This window comes from Pantherophis guttatus, chromosome 6 (genome assembly GCF_059756535.1).
Source record: "Pantherophis guttatus breed Tessera chromosome 6, ASM5975653v1, whole genome shotgun sequence".
In the NCBI taxonomy this organism is placed as follows: Eukaryota; Metazoa; Chordata; class Lepidosauria; order Squamata; family Colubridae; genus Pantherophis; species Pantherophis guttatus.
This window is the reverse complement of record NC_142068.1, coordinates 39344759-39361661: the sequence shown is the minus strand read 5'-3', so window position 1 is coordinate 39361661 and position 16903 is coordinate 39344759. Positions and strand designations below refer to the sequence as shown.

The 16903-nt window shown below is 36.5% G+C and overlaps 2 protein-coding genes across 8 annotated transcripts in view; one reads left to right on the top strand and one right to left on the bottom strand.

Moving 5' to 3' along the window:
- CEP63 (centrosomal protein 63) overlaps window positions 1-9676 on the bottom strand; it is a 21144-nt gene extending 11468 nt beyond the window's left edge. Inside the window, exons 1-7 of one of the 7 annotated variants that reach the window (XM_060682974.2) lie at window positions 9565-9676; window positions 8119-8216; window positions 6738-6803; window positions 5592-5769; window positions 4168-4263; window positions 2524-2646; window positions 1657-1770 (exon numbers count right to left, since the gene is read on the bottom strand). In XM_060682974.2, the coding sequence (XP_060538957.2) occupies window positions 1657-1770; window positions 2524-2646; window positions 4168-4263; window positions 5592-5769; window positions 6738-6803; window positions 8119-8132 (591 nt within the window). In that variant the 5' untranslated portion in view covers window positions 8133-8216; window positions 9565-9676. Of the gene's footprint in view, window positions 1-1656; window positions 1771-2523; window positions 2647-4167; window positions 4264-5591; window positions 5773-6737; window positions 6804-8118; window positions 8217-9462 lie in introns of those variants that run through there. The other 6 variants (XM_034439591.3, XM_034439590.3, XM_087872715.1 and 3 more) reach the window with 6 other exon arrangements.
- ANAPC13 (anaphase promoting complex subunit 13) lies at window positions 9631-16903 on the top strand. Its single transcript, XM_034439594.3, has 3 exons — window positions 9631-9717; window positions 12202-12324; window positions 16466-16903. Exons 2-3 carry the CDS (start codon window positions 12226-12228, stop codon window positions 16589-16591), a joined length of 225 nt encoding a protein of 74 aa, XP_034295485.1. The 5' UTR covers window positions 9631-9717; window positions 12202-12225; the 3' UTR covers window positions 16592-16903.

Here is a 16903-nt window from a genome sequence, read left to right as displayed (position 1 = left end):
CATACATAATACACACACACACACACACACACACACACACACAAAACATCTAACCAAGTAACAAATAAATAAATAATCAATAGAGTCTCTGCTGGGGAAGCAAATATTTTTATGGAGAACATTCATTATTAACTTTCATGATTACAGCCAGAAACATGAATGTGGCAAATACACAACTAGACTTGAAAATAAAAATGCAAAGTATTCTTCTTTTATTATCTTGTCACTAACAGACGTATACCAGGCAAGATTCTCTGAAACCCAGTTTTAAAAGGCTGAACCATCAAGAACTTATGTATAACTTCAACAAGGTATTTGTTTTAAAAAGACACCCTTGTTCCCAAGCCATTATCAGCATCTGCCTTTTGCAAAGCCACCATCAATGTCAGCTTCAATCCCATCACAGTCAATTTCTGCCATGCAGACTTCTATTCAGAGGCAGCTCTGTAGTCCATTAAGTGGAAAGCTCCCAGCAAGAGCTTCTTAGCTGTCACAGCAAGTTTTGCAGATGGAACCTCATCTGTTAAACTAAACCACAGTAGCCTTAAGCCAACATATAATTATTATTTTTTACACTGTGAAAGTCTGCTTTTAACCTCATGAGAAATAAACAATAGAACTTAGGATATTTCAGTTATATACCAGATGCATATCTTATAATATACCTATACTATTTATGAAAAGTATCATTTACATCTAGCGCATATATTGTGGTACATATCAGCCATTTAGTTGCTACAAAGCCTTTAACAAAATAATTTTTTAAAATCATACTATTTGTTTTACCGCCCAAAACATTGTTTGGGAACTTAATAGCAAAAAGGAGCAGTGTCTATTAGTTACTGAACAGATTTTAGATTATTTCCTGACTATATGCACAGTGATGCTTAGAAGTTTGTCAACCTTTTTGAATTTTCTATGTTGTTGTTATTAGTTGCGAAGTCACGTCCGACCCATTGCGACCCCATGGACTATGTTCCTCTAGGCCTTCCTGTCCATTTCACCATCCTTCACCATCCTCTGAAGTCTATTTAAGTTCACGCCTAGTGCTTCAGTGACTCCATCCAGCCATCTCATTCTCTGTCGTCCCCTTCTTCTTTTGCCCTCAATCTTTCCCAGCATTAGGCTCTTCTCCAGTGAGACCTTCCTTTTTATTAGGTGGCCAAAGTATTTGAGTTTCATCTTCAGGATCTGGCCTTCTAAAGAGCAGTCAGGGTTGATCTCCTCTAGGCCTGACTGGTTTGATCGCCTTGCAGTCCAAAGGACTCGCAGGAGTCTTCTCCAGCACCATAGTTCAAAGGTCTCAATTCTTTGGTGTTCAGCCTTCCTTATGGTCCAACTTTCACAGCCATACATTGCAACTGGGAAAACCATGAATTTTCTATATGTCTGCATAAATATGACCTAGAACATGGATCTATCTATTGTCTACCCAAATCATAAAACTAAATATAGAGAAGCCAAATTAAACAAATGAGTCAAAACATTATGCTTGTTCATATATTTATTGAGGAAAATGACCCAAAGCTGTGTACTTAGAAGCACCACTTTACATACTGAACAGGACACAATTATCCCACAAGAGACTCACTTAAATGGTTGTTTGAATAAACACTCAAGACTGCCTTCCCGGCAAACAATTCAACTTAACTGTACCTGAACTAGCTCAGACTTCTCAGCTAAAGTCTTCCTCTGTGCTTCCAATGAAGCAATTTGCTGCTGGTATTGCAGGCGCTGCTTTTCCCAATCTAAAGACTTTTCATGGAACTCCTAGAAAAGATAATGACTATTTATTTACAATCTGGATGCTTAAGAGTATTCTGGAGTTCCTTTAAGATTAAGCTAAATTCTGATATTAAGTTATTGGATATTATTGGCTAAATAGACTTAACAGTTGTTTTTAAGGTATTAACATTCTGCTTTCCAAAGAAACGTTACAAATAGCATATACCTTGAAAGTATGGCATAGCAAAAATCTGATAACATACTTCAGAAACAATGCTGAAGAATTAATGACAGAAAGATTAAAATCAGTTTGGATAAAAAAGTGAATTCTGCTGAAGAACAGAAGACTCTTGAAGTTAGAAAGATATAACCTGATATTTGAGTGGCATGAATATTTGTGATGGCATTGATCTAAAGAGCAGGTGGTTGACGTCCTAAACATCAGGACCCTGTCTATTTCTTCAGGTGCAACAGAATCAAATTGTTCCCAGACAACTAGGCAGGTACAACTGTACCTCAGTCATCTCCCGGGACCTATGCCAAAGTTAGAATCCACACTGGAACTTATATTTAGGAAGCATAAGAAAAAAGAACATGTTTGTGGTGGATCATGGTTAAATATACTTTTTTTACTGAGCAATTATGTGAAACTAAGAAGCCCATTAATTTCAATTGGACTTATACTGAGGTAAGGTCTTGTATTTCCAAATTTAAAATAAAAATCTTGAGATTTTTCAAAACCTATTCACACCTACTTGAATTTAAAAATTCTGATCAAGACAATTTTAAGACAACTACCTTTAATTTCTTGGTCAGAATCTTTATTTCAGACTGATCCTCCTCTTGGCTCTTGGAAGATTGTCTAGTTCCTTTTAACTGTTTCTTCATCAATTTTTCATAACTTCTTTTCAACCTAGCTAGCTGGAAAAAAGAAAAATAGTTTTGAGCATAAATACTAAAACAGAGGAATACATTTTTAAAAACACCTAGTCTGTTTTCAATGACCAGAAAATTCATATTTATAAATTAAATTAAAGAAAGTATGAATATTTCTGAAATGTTGCAAAAACTAAATGGACTGATAGACAAGAGTTCTTATTATGGTTTGGTTTTGTTTCAGTGAAATGTCCTTATTATAACAAGTACAAATTAACCATCTTTCATTGAAAATACAGTAAAGAAAGTAAATATCTGAAATTCCAAACTTAACTATCATCAAATCAAGCATGAACAAAAGATCAAGAAAAGAAAATAGAAATAGAACACGGATAGTTTAAAAGTTTTAAAAAAGTAAACAAGGAAGCAATATTGCCAATGAACTATGAATAATTTTATATTTCACTTCAAACAGTATGTATATTTCTTTAAAATGAGTATTTTATTAAATCAAATTAGCCTGCTATAAGTGTCACACTGTTGAGGGAAAAGAAGAAAGTGGACATTGCACAAGGATTTCATTTTTATTGTACAGATCAATAAGGATAAACAACCAACAGCAACTTGGGATACTACAAATAGAGACATAATTATTCTTATAAGTGAAAAATAAGATATGAGGATTTCCCCTTTAATTACTATTACAAACTACTGGTGCTTTTTAACCTTATTTAATGTTCAATTGTGCTGTGATTCCAGCTGCCAAACTTTATAAAGATCTTCCACTGAACTTCAATCTAGCTTGATGGAATCCTTCCTATTTTCCTGGAGGGACCTCCTAAACAAGAATCATTATTCATGAAATAATGTTTTCAACTTGCAAAAGGAAGAACACAAAATTTAATTTCATCAACAGCCCAGAGCAGACCTGAGTATCCCACTATCTTTTTTTTTTTTTTGAAATGTCAATAAATTTGCCAGGGCTGCTCAAATTGTACATAATTTAGAGCCTCTAATGCTTCTAGGTCTACTAGCTCCAGCGCTACCACTCTTTTGCTAGCCACCAGACAGCTAATCGATGCACCAGGTATTCCTTTCGGGTCCCTGTGATTTTTAATACATCAATGTGGCCCTTTCCCCTAACAAGTTGTGTAGGCCTGGCCTAGAATAAAACAAAATTTTAACTCTCCAGGGGCAAATTTAATGCACTACTAATCACTTCAGCAAATAAAGAGAAAACAAAATAAAAAGCACAAACTGAATATGAAATGACACTACAATATCTGAAATTTTAAACTGAAATAGTTAAAAAAAATGGCAAGCCTTTTAGTTTCTTATTTTGGAAAAAACTTTCAAAATACAGAAACACACACACTAACATTCAAGTAAATAATTTATCACTATCTTCTGTTATATAAGACTCACTCTTATTCAAAATGTTTGCCTTTATTCATCTGAAATCAATCCATATTCTTTGATTTCAATATCTATCTGACAGATATGATTATGAAGAAATCCGCTTTACATTTTGGTCAAGGCAGTTCAGCTATCTTTCAGAGAGCTTACCTCATTTTGGACTTTTGTTAATTGACGTTCATATTCTATAGTCATCTCACGATTCAGTTGCTCCATCTCATCTAATCTCTGGCATAATCTCTCAGTCTGGAGGATAACAGTATAGAGTTTAATACAGAAAAGTCTATCTGAGAAAAATTACTTGGATAACAGGATGGAAAAACAGCAAACCTATGGAGCCACAGAACTAAATATATAAATGTTTGTCCAGGCAAATAACAATCCAGCAAAGATTCAGAACTCCAAATTAGTAAAGCAGACCCTTTTACTCTCCCTTCTCCCTCCCTATACCACTTATTTGCCTTGATAAGGAAATGAATAAACAAGGTTATTTTCTAAATAGAAAGTAAAACTGATCCAATCTTCAGAATCTTTTGATGACACAACATGAGTAAAATTAATTTTCCATATTTAAATAAGACATGAACAAAACTGGTGGGACATCATAAAGAAGTCTTCCTACAAATTGTAGCAACTATTTCCCATTGCAAACATACTCTCCTAGAGTCAAGATGTACAAGCAAGGGGTTGCTAAGGAGTTTCAGGTATTCATAATTACAATCTGGACCCACTTTACTTTTTCTAGAAGTAGCTCAATATCAAAATTGTCTTAAATTTATTCGCGTTGGCACTGCCTAATTCAGGTGCTCTGACAGTTTAAATATATCGGAGAAAGGCCTAAGAGAATAAAACTGTTAATTTAAAAACTCTCTTAAGGGGAAAAAAGTAACCACCACGGATATCATATTTTATGAGTCGATGCATCCATAATGTAGTGTTCTCTTTAAGAAAAGATGTGTGACACTGAACTTTTCTATAGTATTGATTTATAGCATATCCAAAACACCACCCACAGTCACTTTTTGTGAAATGGATGGCCATACAAATCTGATAATAAATAAATATCATCAGCACATCCAACCAAATCACCAAAGGCAAAATGTATATTGCATACATATGAAAAAGTTCTAAGAGCCCAGTGCCATTTTTGGAGTCTGATAAGAGATTGCATGTAAGATAGATAGAAAGACAGATAGATAGTTTTTCTTGGCTATTGGTATTATGTTCTTAATCTTTACAATATTTTATCAATGACCAGTTAAATAGTTTTGACTATAAAGTGTGAATCAAATCATGATACAATAACACATAAACACATAACACATAAAACTTTTCAATATAGAGAACGAATGAGAAAAGCAGATGTAAAAAAAAGTAATGGTGAATCCACCACTTTAACTGTATCAAATGAATACTATTCACATACTATTTACAGAATTCTCAAACTATGAATAGTGGATACACTTCATTTCACAGCATTTTTACTTAGGGAACAATCCCTTTAAATGACCTCCAGAAATGTTCAAATTGTCTATTTAAATAAAATGAAAATTACATGAAGTTCATAGAGATACCTCTCTGCGTTTCTCTTCTGCTGCATTTTTGAGGGAGGACAGTTCCTGGTCTCGGAGTTCTAAACAAGACTCCAAAGCCTGAGTTTGAGTATCCCATTCAGCTTTCTTGTGAGCCACCATGATATCAATTTGTTTCATCAATTCTTGCAGCTCTGCTTCACATGAAGTCTGGAAACTTCTGCTGTCAAGAAAATAGCTTTACTAATGGCACAATTATCAGAAAACTGATATTGGTAAGCAAAGCTTTCATCATCTTTTTCTCCGAGATCAGCCCCTAGCCATTGGTAATATTCGATAACAGGGCGACGTAGCAGATTTAGCTTCTCATTCAAAAAAATGCTTCAGAGTATACAAAAATGCAAACATAATATCCATCCATAACTTCTTAAAACAGCTGTACTTTTTCCTGGTATTATGCAGCTGCATAAAATAAGTATAGATGGTTCTTGTTTAACAATCACTTGTTAACAACCATTCAAAGATCCCTGGTACAATAGATGCACTCAACCTCCCTATACCTCTCCACAATTATGATGCCCATAGAGTGTTATTTTTTCATTATTATCAGAACTATAAGTATAATTATAAACATTTTCTGAAATTGAACATAACTCATATATGTGTTCTAAAATTAGAATAACCTAATAGCTATTTTTAGTTCTACATAGCTAATTCTTAAGGAGAATTACTTTACATTGAGTGCACTTAGGTGCGCATTAGGACGGCTTACATATCTCTCTGTAATTAGCCTGAATTAATCTGTACAACAACTTTAAAAGCTAAATATAGTACTACTGTTTTAAACATCCTTTGCAGTTGCATTTAAACAAGGTATTAAGAAAGAAGCAAAAACACAGCTGTTTCTGAATTACAAAACTTTCTTAAAAGTTTATTTAAAATAATACTTAACAACATGATTGTTAAATTGGTTTACTTTAGTAAAAAGGAATACAAATTATAAATGAATGCACATTTCTTTTTCTCAATTCAGAATTTTTGTACTGTAATGGAGAAAAACACTCCAAATTGGTGCATTTAATAAATGTGGATTTTACTGACAATTTGGTAAAGGAGGTAGCTAATATATTTTTGCTTTGATACCTAATGTTATTTTAATAACATTTTCAAAAAATAGCAAATACACACCTGTCATGTCTTTGGGTTTGCATTTTCTCCAACAATGCCTCCATCCTGAAATCACTTCCCTTAAAGCTGTTGGGGGGGGGGGGGAGAAATGAAAATTGTGGTACAATAAGCTATCATCATTTCTACCCCTCCTTTCACACTGAGAGTACACACACACTTGATATTTGCTATTTGCCCCACAATTAAAAAAAAGGAAAATCACTGAAGAATTACACAATTTATGTTAGTTAACCCTTCAACAGCTTTACAGGCTAAATGTTGGGAAGACTGTAACCTATAGCCTTGATGGTGAACCTATGGCATGTGTGCCCAAAGTGGCATGCGGAGCCATGTCACCTGGCATACATGGCGTTGCCCACTGCTCTTCCAGGTTTCTGGTTTGCATGCGCACATGAAGTGTTCCCTTTTTGGCACTTGCTGCTGCGTGTGTGCGCACACCTTTTTCGCCACTCAGTGCCGAAAAGGTTCGCCATCACTGACCTATAGTCTATAAACTAAAAATAATACAAAAATAAACTAGCAAACATTTGCTAAAATTTTAATACCTAAGCAAGCTTTATTTCATACTACATTGCCATAGTATAAAATTAAGGGTTCTAAAGTAACTTTAAAGCTATTCATAAAAACATGTTTGTTGCAATTATTTTTAGTTTGTGTCTTTTCTTTTTCAAAACAAGAAAAGAAAGGCATCACCCATCCCAAACCATGCACCGGTTTATTTTCAGATTGAAGAACTACAAATGACCCCGAAGATGTTTCTTTTAAGAAATGCTGATGTATAGATGCAATATCTGAACTAAAATGATTTTCACATACACAACAGTTTTATAGTATTTTTACAGAAAAACTCCCAATTGATACTAAGATTAGAAACCTGAGATATCAGAGGCAAGCATACTGCCTTTATAAGATTGCAGACTGGTTCACAAATTGACCTAGCAAAATTTAGCATCTGACCTATCCCATTGAAAAATTGCACCATATGAGCCAAAACACCTATCCCTCATTATTTGTGGGCAGCCATTTATGTTAGGATTTTGCAGACGTTTAAGTTATTGTTACTGTAATTGTAGGTATGTTATTGTATATTTATTTTGTTGCTTTTGTATTATTTTAACTGACCTTAGTTTATTACTTCTTCATTTTGATTGTTGAATTGTACCTTGCTGAAAGGAATAATTAAAGAATCCACTGAAAGAGTCCATTGAAACTCTTATCTGAATACTGGAAAGATCTTGCACACCTGCTCCCTTCACCATAGAATGGCTATATTTAATCAGATATATGTAAACCAGCCCCGATGCTTAAGTTTGCCAATAAATTGTTAAGAATGAATACTAAATGCTTACTCCTTAAAAAGTATCTTAAATTCAGAATTTACCTGAAAGTTGCCATCTAGTATTTAATACTTAGTGTAAACAAAGACATCATTCCATTTTCTCAGATTTTTTTCCTCTAAAGTCCCAATTATTTTCATTTCTGTTAAGGCAAAAAAGAAATAACATATAACAATAAGAAGCATGCCTCTTAGATTTAATAAACAGTTTCAATTTTTGCTATTTTATGGTTCATATTTTTCTCCATTCTTTTTTCAAATCTAAGAATCATCAGATTAAAAACTCACCAATGACATTTCCTAAACTATATTTAACAACAAACTACACTTTTGACTGTATCCCCAGGGTGCCTAAAAAACATATTCAGTCAGTGGTGATTGGTACATATTTATTTATGTTATTTCCTGTCAGACCATTAATGCAGCAACTAAAAAGGTCAATGAATAGAGAACATGAGGTGATGGGGTAAGTTGAATTTAAGAGCTAGTAAAGGTTAATTTCCTAGCACATCATGGCAAAAAATATCCTCTAAACAGTGATGGGATTCAAATAATTTAACAACCGGTTCTCTGCCCTAATGATTTCTTCCAACAACCAGCTCACCAAACTGCTCAGAAAGTTAACAACCGGTTCTCCCGAAGTGGTGCGAACTGGCTGAATCCCACTACTGCCTCTAAAGACCCACAATAATTAATTGAATTGCACCTGGTTTAATTAAGCTTCTAATAACTCCCTAAGTATGTACCTTCCTTTTTTTAAAAAAAAAAACTAAAATGAATGTGAAAAAGATTTATTTATATCGGTATATACCCTGTCCAAAAATAAAATATCTCATCTTTTTCCAAGTACTGATTAGCCAACCAAGAAGAGTGCACTTTTGTTTGAAATTATTACAGAACCTTCCTACATTAAGTATTACACTGATACTCAAATCAGTGAAGTGAGGCGTCCTCGGATATGAAAAGAAGCGCATCTTCTGATTTTGATTCAAAACGTCAGGTTTTTCAACTAGGGCCTTCTCAAGCATCTGTAAAATAGCATCTCAAATTATTTTTAAAGTCTGCATTGAGACTTCCTTCCCTGCTCGGAAAGAATTCTTGTCTCATCCGTTGTAAAGGAAAGCAGTTGGGCAAAGACCAGTAAATGAGAGATGGGGATTGAATGCCCGCATTCGCGCGACACTTGCACTGGGTCACGGTTTATTCATTCAATCCAACGTTCTGGGTTCACATCCCATGTTGAACCCCAAGAGCTGGGTTGGCATCACTCAGTAGGACAAAATGAATAAGGGCGAACCGACAGCAGCGGACTAAGAGAACGGAAAGCAAAGCATTAGAAAGAGAGCCAACTGAATAACTGATGCCAAGTACTCAGCGCATTTCAGAGACCTAAGGTTCCCCGCCAAAAGGAAACGACGAGGCCTACAGACGAACAACTCGCTCCCGCTCTCCCACACACCACCATCCCCTTCCCCGGAGCTCTTCCGTTACCTCCACGTCGCTCCGAGGGGGAAGAATTGCGCCCCGCCCACATTTTCCCCTTCGATCCTCTCTATGATTTACGCCTACTAGAACCGCTGCTTGTGACGTCACGTCCTTTCGTTCCAAAAATCGCGGAACGGCGGCGGATATCGCGTGTTGCAGGTGCGGGTTGAGGCGTTGGCGCACGCGAGGCGAGAGGAGAAAGAGGGAGGGAGAGAGGGAGGGAAAGAGCAAGTGATTGAGGAGGAGTGGGGCGCGCAAGAGAAATAGCTTCCTTTGGCGGGGGGGGGGGGGAGGATGAAGTCGAGATGGATAAATTTGAGGCTTCGTATAATAAGGGCAGGGAAACTGTAAGAATGTAGTCTGTAGAGCAGTGTTTCTCAACCTTGGAAGGTTGAAGATGGGTGGACTTCAACTCCCAGAATCCCCCAGCCAGCGCTGCTGGCTGGGGGATTCTGGGAATTGAAGTCCACCCATCTTCAAGCTTCCAAGGTTAAGAAACACTGCTGTAGAGATTGTCAGTCATCCAGGTCAGGGGTCTCCAACCTTGGCAACTTTAAGCTTGGCTGGGGAATTCTGGGAGTTGAAGTCTGCCAGGCTTAAAGTTGCGAAGGTTGAAGACCCCTGATCCAGGTCATGGTTGTCCCAAAGGACAACCAAAGGTGCTTTTTCAGGACGCAAACTACATGTAAGAATGTAGGTGCTGCTAGTTTCGTATGCCATGTTTCAGGCTGTCAGGAGAGTCTTGAAGGTCCTCGTGAAAAATGAGTTGTGCTTGTGTTTATTGATAAGTACTATTTATCTGTAAGTTTTACAATCAGCCTTGTAAAATAGGTTATTTCTTCATTAAATGGCATTTACAATCACCCCTGCAACAAGACACTTGAATAGTGTGCATATATCCAGATAATTAAAAGGGATGGGTGGAGTTAAGAAATACGAAAATAAAATCAAGCAAGCAAGTGGTCTGAACCCATTAAAACTTTCAGAAAGATGCTGGCAAATTCGGAATTCCTAAGTATATCGTAGATAGGAAAGTGCTGTGACGGGATTTATAATGGTTAAAGACAGAAATGCCTTCAGATGGATATTACTTAATGTTATCCATTACGTATACCTGTATTTTCCCTCCATAATAGTCTTTTTATAAGAAAAATATTACAAGCATTGATAAAAACACAATTGCTATACATTTTCTTAATACTCCCCCCCCCCTACTAGTCTCTTAAAAGTTGCAATTAAGACAAAAAAAATTGCAGGGCAAAGTCTCAAAAGTATACGAAGCAATAAATTATAAAAGTTACTGAAATTGAGGAAAAAACCCATTAGAAATGTAAAAAGATCTATATTGTTGCCATTTATCTTATTTAATAGGGAGCAGTTCAACACCAATTTTGAAGATTATATGTTCCCAAAAAGTTCCTTGCAAACTAACTGGCCTTAAAAAGTGGGCAGAACATGTTATGTAATATACAATTTCTCTATATTGGATTTTTAAAATATGTAGGTATAATATGATCAGTGCTGATTAGCAGTAGATGATCTTGGTGTCATATATATCCCAGTGTTGGATGAAATATCCATCTGGTTCAGTTCCAAGTGGGAAGAGACACTGGAAACATGGAGGCTGATTGGAAAGATGGTTTAAATGGTGAAGCAGAACCACCAAGCACATGTGATTCTGGGTAGCTGACCACATGTAGTGGAGAATGAGGGTTATTTATACCCTCTCTTGGGCCTTGCCTTTGAGCTTCTTGTTCCTGTGGCAAGAGCATGTATTCTACTGGTTGTAGTCAGACTCCCATGGGGCCATGTGGAGTCATGTTTGTCTGAATCAAGTGTGGTTGAACCTTGGGCTGATGCAACGTCCCTCAGGTGATTTTGTAGTGAGCCCTGCTGCTAATCCCATCACCCTGGAGCTGAAGGACTTTTGTAGATAGGCTGGCCCAGTCCTTCTCAATGGGCACCAAATATCTGCTGGGAGCAAGGAGCTGAGGCTCTGAGTTTCTGTCTCACTTAACATTTCTATTTCTCTTCTAGGGGAAATATAATATTCTGCCTTTTTAATATTTCCTAAAATATTTCATTCTTCTAGGAGAGGGGTGGGTGTTGACTTTCTACAGTAAAAGCAACATATGGCTCATGATGCTCATTTATGCTTCTAAAATAATATAATAAAATAATAAATTTTGACTTTTTAGGAAGAACTCTAGCTTTATCAGATATGGGGGTTAGCAAGGACAGTTTTTAAGGAGATTGAAATAGATTCATATTCATGATGTTGAAGATTTCATTCAACATGTGTCCCCTAGCAATTGTAAAATTTCTTTATATTTTAAAATGAGAACATAGACCAATATGTTTTCGTATGGTCAAGATTTCATTGGAAGTTGGTTTAGCTTATGTGGTTTCTTTTTACTTTAATCCTTAGGTTCTCTTTCCTCTTATATTTAGTTTTAGTTACACTAAAGCATGAAGTTTTTAAAATTGTAAACAAACCATTATTTTTGGTTTGTTATATTTCACTAATTCACTTTTTTAAAAACAGTTTCCTTCAGTGGAATTTTTTTTGCAGTTGGATATAAGGGAAGTACTAGTGTAGATATAGATATAGATATATGTATACATATTTTCTTTGTATCATAGCCCTCATTATAAACTGTGCAAAAAATGGACAGTGAGGTACAAAGAGATGGGAGAATTCTAGATTTGATTGATGATGCATGGAGAGAAGATAAGTTACCATATGAAGATGTGGCAATACCTTTGGTAAGTTCCTGGATAATTAATATATTTTCCCCATTTATTTTAGAACATTTTCTCGGTTTCAAAATGCTCTCAATGAAGCTTTTGCTAATAATTTTATTTAAGACCAGTCAAGAATTAACATTCCAAAAGCCTGATAAAGTTTCTGCCTATGAGCAGAAAAACGAGATATAAAGAGTACAAATATTTATAATAAAACTAAAGCAGCAGTGATGCATCTGTTAATACCGATACATACAATCTTACAGGTGCCACATACAGTTCTTTTAATATTGTCACCTACCTACTTTATAGCTGTTTGAAATGTTTTAATACAAAAGTTGTGCTGAGATCTCTGTTTGAAAGAGAAGTGTAAATTGAAAAATATGTGACACATATTAGCAGCTCCTTAAAAGAATTGTCATTCTCTGCACTACTTGAATCCAGGAAAAGAGTATTTGATTTAAGGAGGTGTCAACAGGTGGGATGTACTGAAGCAGGAAGGAGGAATTATCTTTCCTGTTTCTCAATAAAAATTGCTTCAGCAAATGATAACATATGGTTTGGTTTCTGTTCATTTGCTGTCCTATACCAGTCCTAAAATTGTTTTACTTGAAACAAATCAAAGTAAAAATTACAAATCATAAAGCAAGCAGAGCAATTTGAGGTTGGTTGGATGCACATTTATAATTGTTTTATAAATGCATAAGTGCCGCAGGGATCGGTCCTCTTGCCCCTTCTGTTCAACGTTTATGTGAAGCCGCTGGGCGAGATCATCCGTGGCTTTGGGGTGGAATTCCATCAGTACGCTGATGATACTCAGCTGTACATCTCCACCCCAGGCCATTTCAACGATGCCCTTGAAGTGATGTCCCGGTGCCTGGAGGCCGTGCTGATCTGGATGGGGAGTAACAGGCTTCGACTCAACCCTTCCAAGACCGAGTGGCTGTGGCTTCCGGCGTCCCGATATTGCCAGCTGGTGCCATCGCTGGCTATTGGGGGCGACTTATTGGCCCCCACGGAGAGGGCTCGCAACTTGGGCATCCTCCTGATGCACGGCTGTCTTTAGAAGAGTATGTGACGGCCATGGCCAGGGGGGCTTTTCATCAGGTTCGACTGATTCGCCAGTTGCGTCCCTTTCTGGATCGGTGCGTACTCCTTACGCACAGTCACTCAGGCACTTGTCACTTCCCGCCTGGACTACTGCAATGCTCTCTACATGGGGCTCCCCTTGAGGAGCATCCGGAGGCTCCAGCTGGTGCAGAATGTGGCCGCGTGGGGGATTATGGGAGCGAGAGGGCGCTCCCATGTGACGCCTCTCCTGCGCGAGCTGCATTGGCTTCCGGTGGTCTTCAGGATGCGTTTCAAGGTGTTGGTTACCACCTTTAAAGCGCTCCATGGCATAGAGCCTGGGTATTTGCGGGACTGCCTTCTGCCACCGATAGCCTCCCATCGGCCAGTACGTTCCCACAGAGAGGGACTCCTCAGGGTGCCGTCAGCCAGGCAGTGTTGGCTGGTGACCCCCCAGGGGGAGGGCCTTCTCTGTGGCAGCACCTGCCCTCTGGAACGATTTGCCCCCGGAGATACGCATGATACCAGATCTCCGGGCTTTTCACCGTGCCCTCAAAACTTTTCCACCAAGCAGGGCTGGCGTAACAACCCCCACCCCTTTTGAGATGTTAGATTTTTAATTGTTTATGGGTTTTAGTTGGGATGTTTTAAATTTTGGGCCAAAGTTGTATAATTCTTTTAAAAATTTTAAATTTTGTATTGGGATGTTTTTTTATTTTGGCTGTGCACCACCCTGAGTCCAGGAAATTTAATTAATTAAATAAATAAATAAATAAAATAAAATGCATTTAAGAAATAAAATAATTCAGTGTTGGATTTGTAATGGTAATATGAATAAACTATTAAATAAAATCACAGCAAGCAAGCAAAACAGTATGTTTTCATAAAATAGTTTTAACTGCATTATCAAGAGCCATATCTTATACTTTTGTATATTACAGTAGTGGCCAACATTATGGAAACCTTTTGGGAAAAGTGTATTTTTGAGGTTTGATGGCTAATAACACCATTTTTTTTGAAGTAGTACCATAAAATTATATGTTAATGGAAAGATAATTTAATCAAGAATGTCTCCTTCTATTTTCTGAGGAAGCCAGTATGGAAGATGTTCAATTTTTTGTATTCTATGAAAAGTTATAGCCAAATAACCAGAAAAAGGAAACACAACTAGCTTAGGTTGATATCAGGTAGCTTTCCTTCATCTAATTGTAGCCAATGAGCATGAGTGTTTAGAGAGTCAATCAGGTGTCATCTTGTTTTGGCAATGAGCCAATCAGATCACAGTAGGATTCAGTTATTGATGTCATGTATTGAAGCTGAGAGGAGGATATTTGTCAGTGTGTTATGTGATCAAGTTGGTTTGGGTTTTTTGTGTTCTTTTATTTAGTGAGCTTGTAAAACGTAATAAAATTAAAGTAATGCTGCAAAGAGTTGACTGGTCGCCCAGAAAGTGATGTAAAATAGTATTATTAAGTGAACAAGGCTACAGTTATAAAGAAATTAGAAGAAAAATTGGTGGAAACATAACCAAAGGTGGCGTTTCTAAGTTTTTGAAGAGGTATAAGGAGACTTAGTCACTACAAAACCACACTGGTAAAGGCAGGAAAAGGTGCACAACAGCAAGTGATGATAGAAGAATTAAGAGACTGTGCCTACATGACAGAAGAAAATCATCTGGGTGTATACAAGATGAAACGGTGCAATGCAATGTGAAGTTGAATGCAAGGACTATTCAGTACAAACTACAGGAATTAGGCCTAAAAACTAGAATTCGATGAAAAAAGCCACTTTTCTCTCTGACAAAGGTTGAAAAGCATTACCTTCTTGATTAAATTATCTTTCCATTGATATATAATTTTATGGTACCACTCCAAAAAAAAGTGATGTTATTAGCCATCAAACTTTTCCCAAAAGGTTTCCACAATTTTGGCCACTAATGTTATGTACATCAGTTTTGTTGATATTTTTATAGCATGTATATTAACCATAACATCTTTTTTAGCTTAGTGTATAATGCAGGAACCTATTTTGTTAACTCTTTAAGTTGTACCGTATTGACATATACATCAGGAAGCATCAGTGTTATGGAAGTTTTAATTTTACCTTTTTATGATGTTTATTTAATGTACAGATAGTCCTCAATTTACAGCAATTGAGACCAGAATTTCTATTGTTAAGCAATATCATCATGAAATATAACTGCATCACTTAGAAATGGCAATCCCTTCAATTCCCATTGACATAGTTAACTGAATTCCATGGTCATTAGGCAAGGCAACTTCCTACTACTTGTCACAACCAAAGACAATGGGGAAGCAGGAGGAAGTTGCAAGTCTCAGGCTTACTGGCAGATAAGTGGCTGCTGCCAAGTGAGGAACGGGGAGGGGCTGCACAAGTGGCCAATGCAAGCACAGATGGTCTGGGGATTTACATGGAAGAGAGAGATTTACCACAGTGACTTGTATTCTTCCCTGCCATCTTCTCCTTCTATTTTCTGAGGAAGCCAGTACGGAAGATTGCAAATGGCAGTCATGTGATTGCAGGGCACCTGACAACCAGTCATAAGTACAAACAGGTACCGAGTAGGCAGATGACAATCATATGACCACAAGGGTACTGAGATGGCTGGAATTCCAAGGACCAATCATAACCACTGTTCATTTAGTGCTGTTGTAACTTCAAACAGTCGCTGAATAAATGGTTGTAAGTCAAGGACTGCCTATATGCTATATCCTCTGAGTGATTTATTTTTCGGTACCTATGGGGAGAGGGAATTAATCATTTAATAAAACAAGGTGATATAACATAGATCCTGAAGAATCAATAGGACACTCAATGTAATAAGCAAAACTATAATTACAAACTTAATTTCCAAATGCCTAATATTTGAGCCAGTAAGCTATTAACAACTGCATACATATACTCTTATGCATGATGCACTTAAAGATATTTTAGATTTGTAATTAAAAACAAAATATTGTTTACTTTTCCGTTTGTAGATTTTTCTACTGATTATTATTCTTGAAAACGGAGCTTGTTTTCCCCACTCAGATCTATTGTTTTTTTAATTATTCAATGATAAATATTTTTTCAGAATGAACTTCCAGAACCAGAACAAGACAATGGTGGAGCAACAGAATCAGTAAAAGAACAAGAAATGAAATGGACTGATCTGGCTTTGCAGTATCTTCATGAGAATATTCCTACAATTGGAAATTAATCTGTATAAATTAGCATAATAACCACTTTATTCAGTTGAATTTCTTGTCAGTTTTGGTTTGCAGTCTTTTGCCCTGTTAGTCTTGTTTTGCAACAGCTGAATTGTTTTAATTAAACAAGGTATTTTGTAGATCCTGAGAGATTTCTTACATTTCTCCAAGAGCTAAAGATTTTCCTTGAAGTTTCCAGCAGAGGTCGCAGAAGTACAACAGTTTCCATGAGTATGAATTGCTGTTTAATCAACTTGTAATATATTGCAAAAATTCTATATGTTTGCAGTTCTTGATTTCAATAAATTCTTATTCGTGGTAAA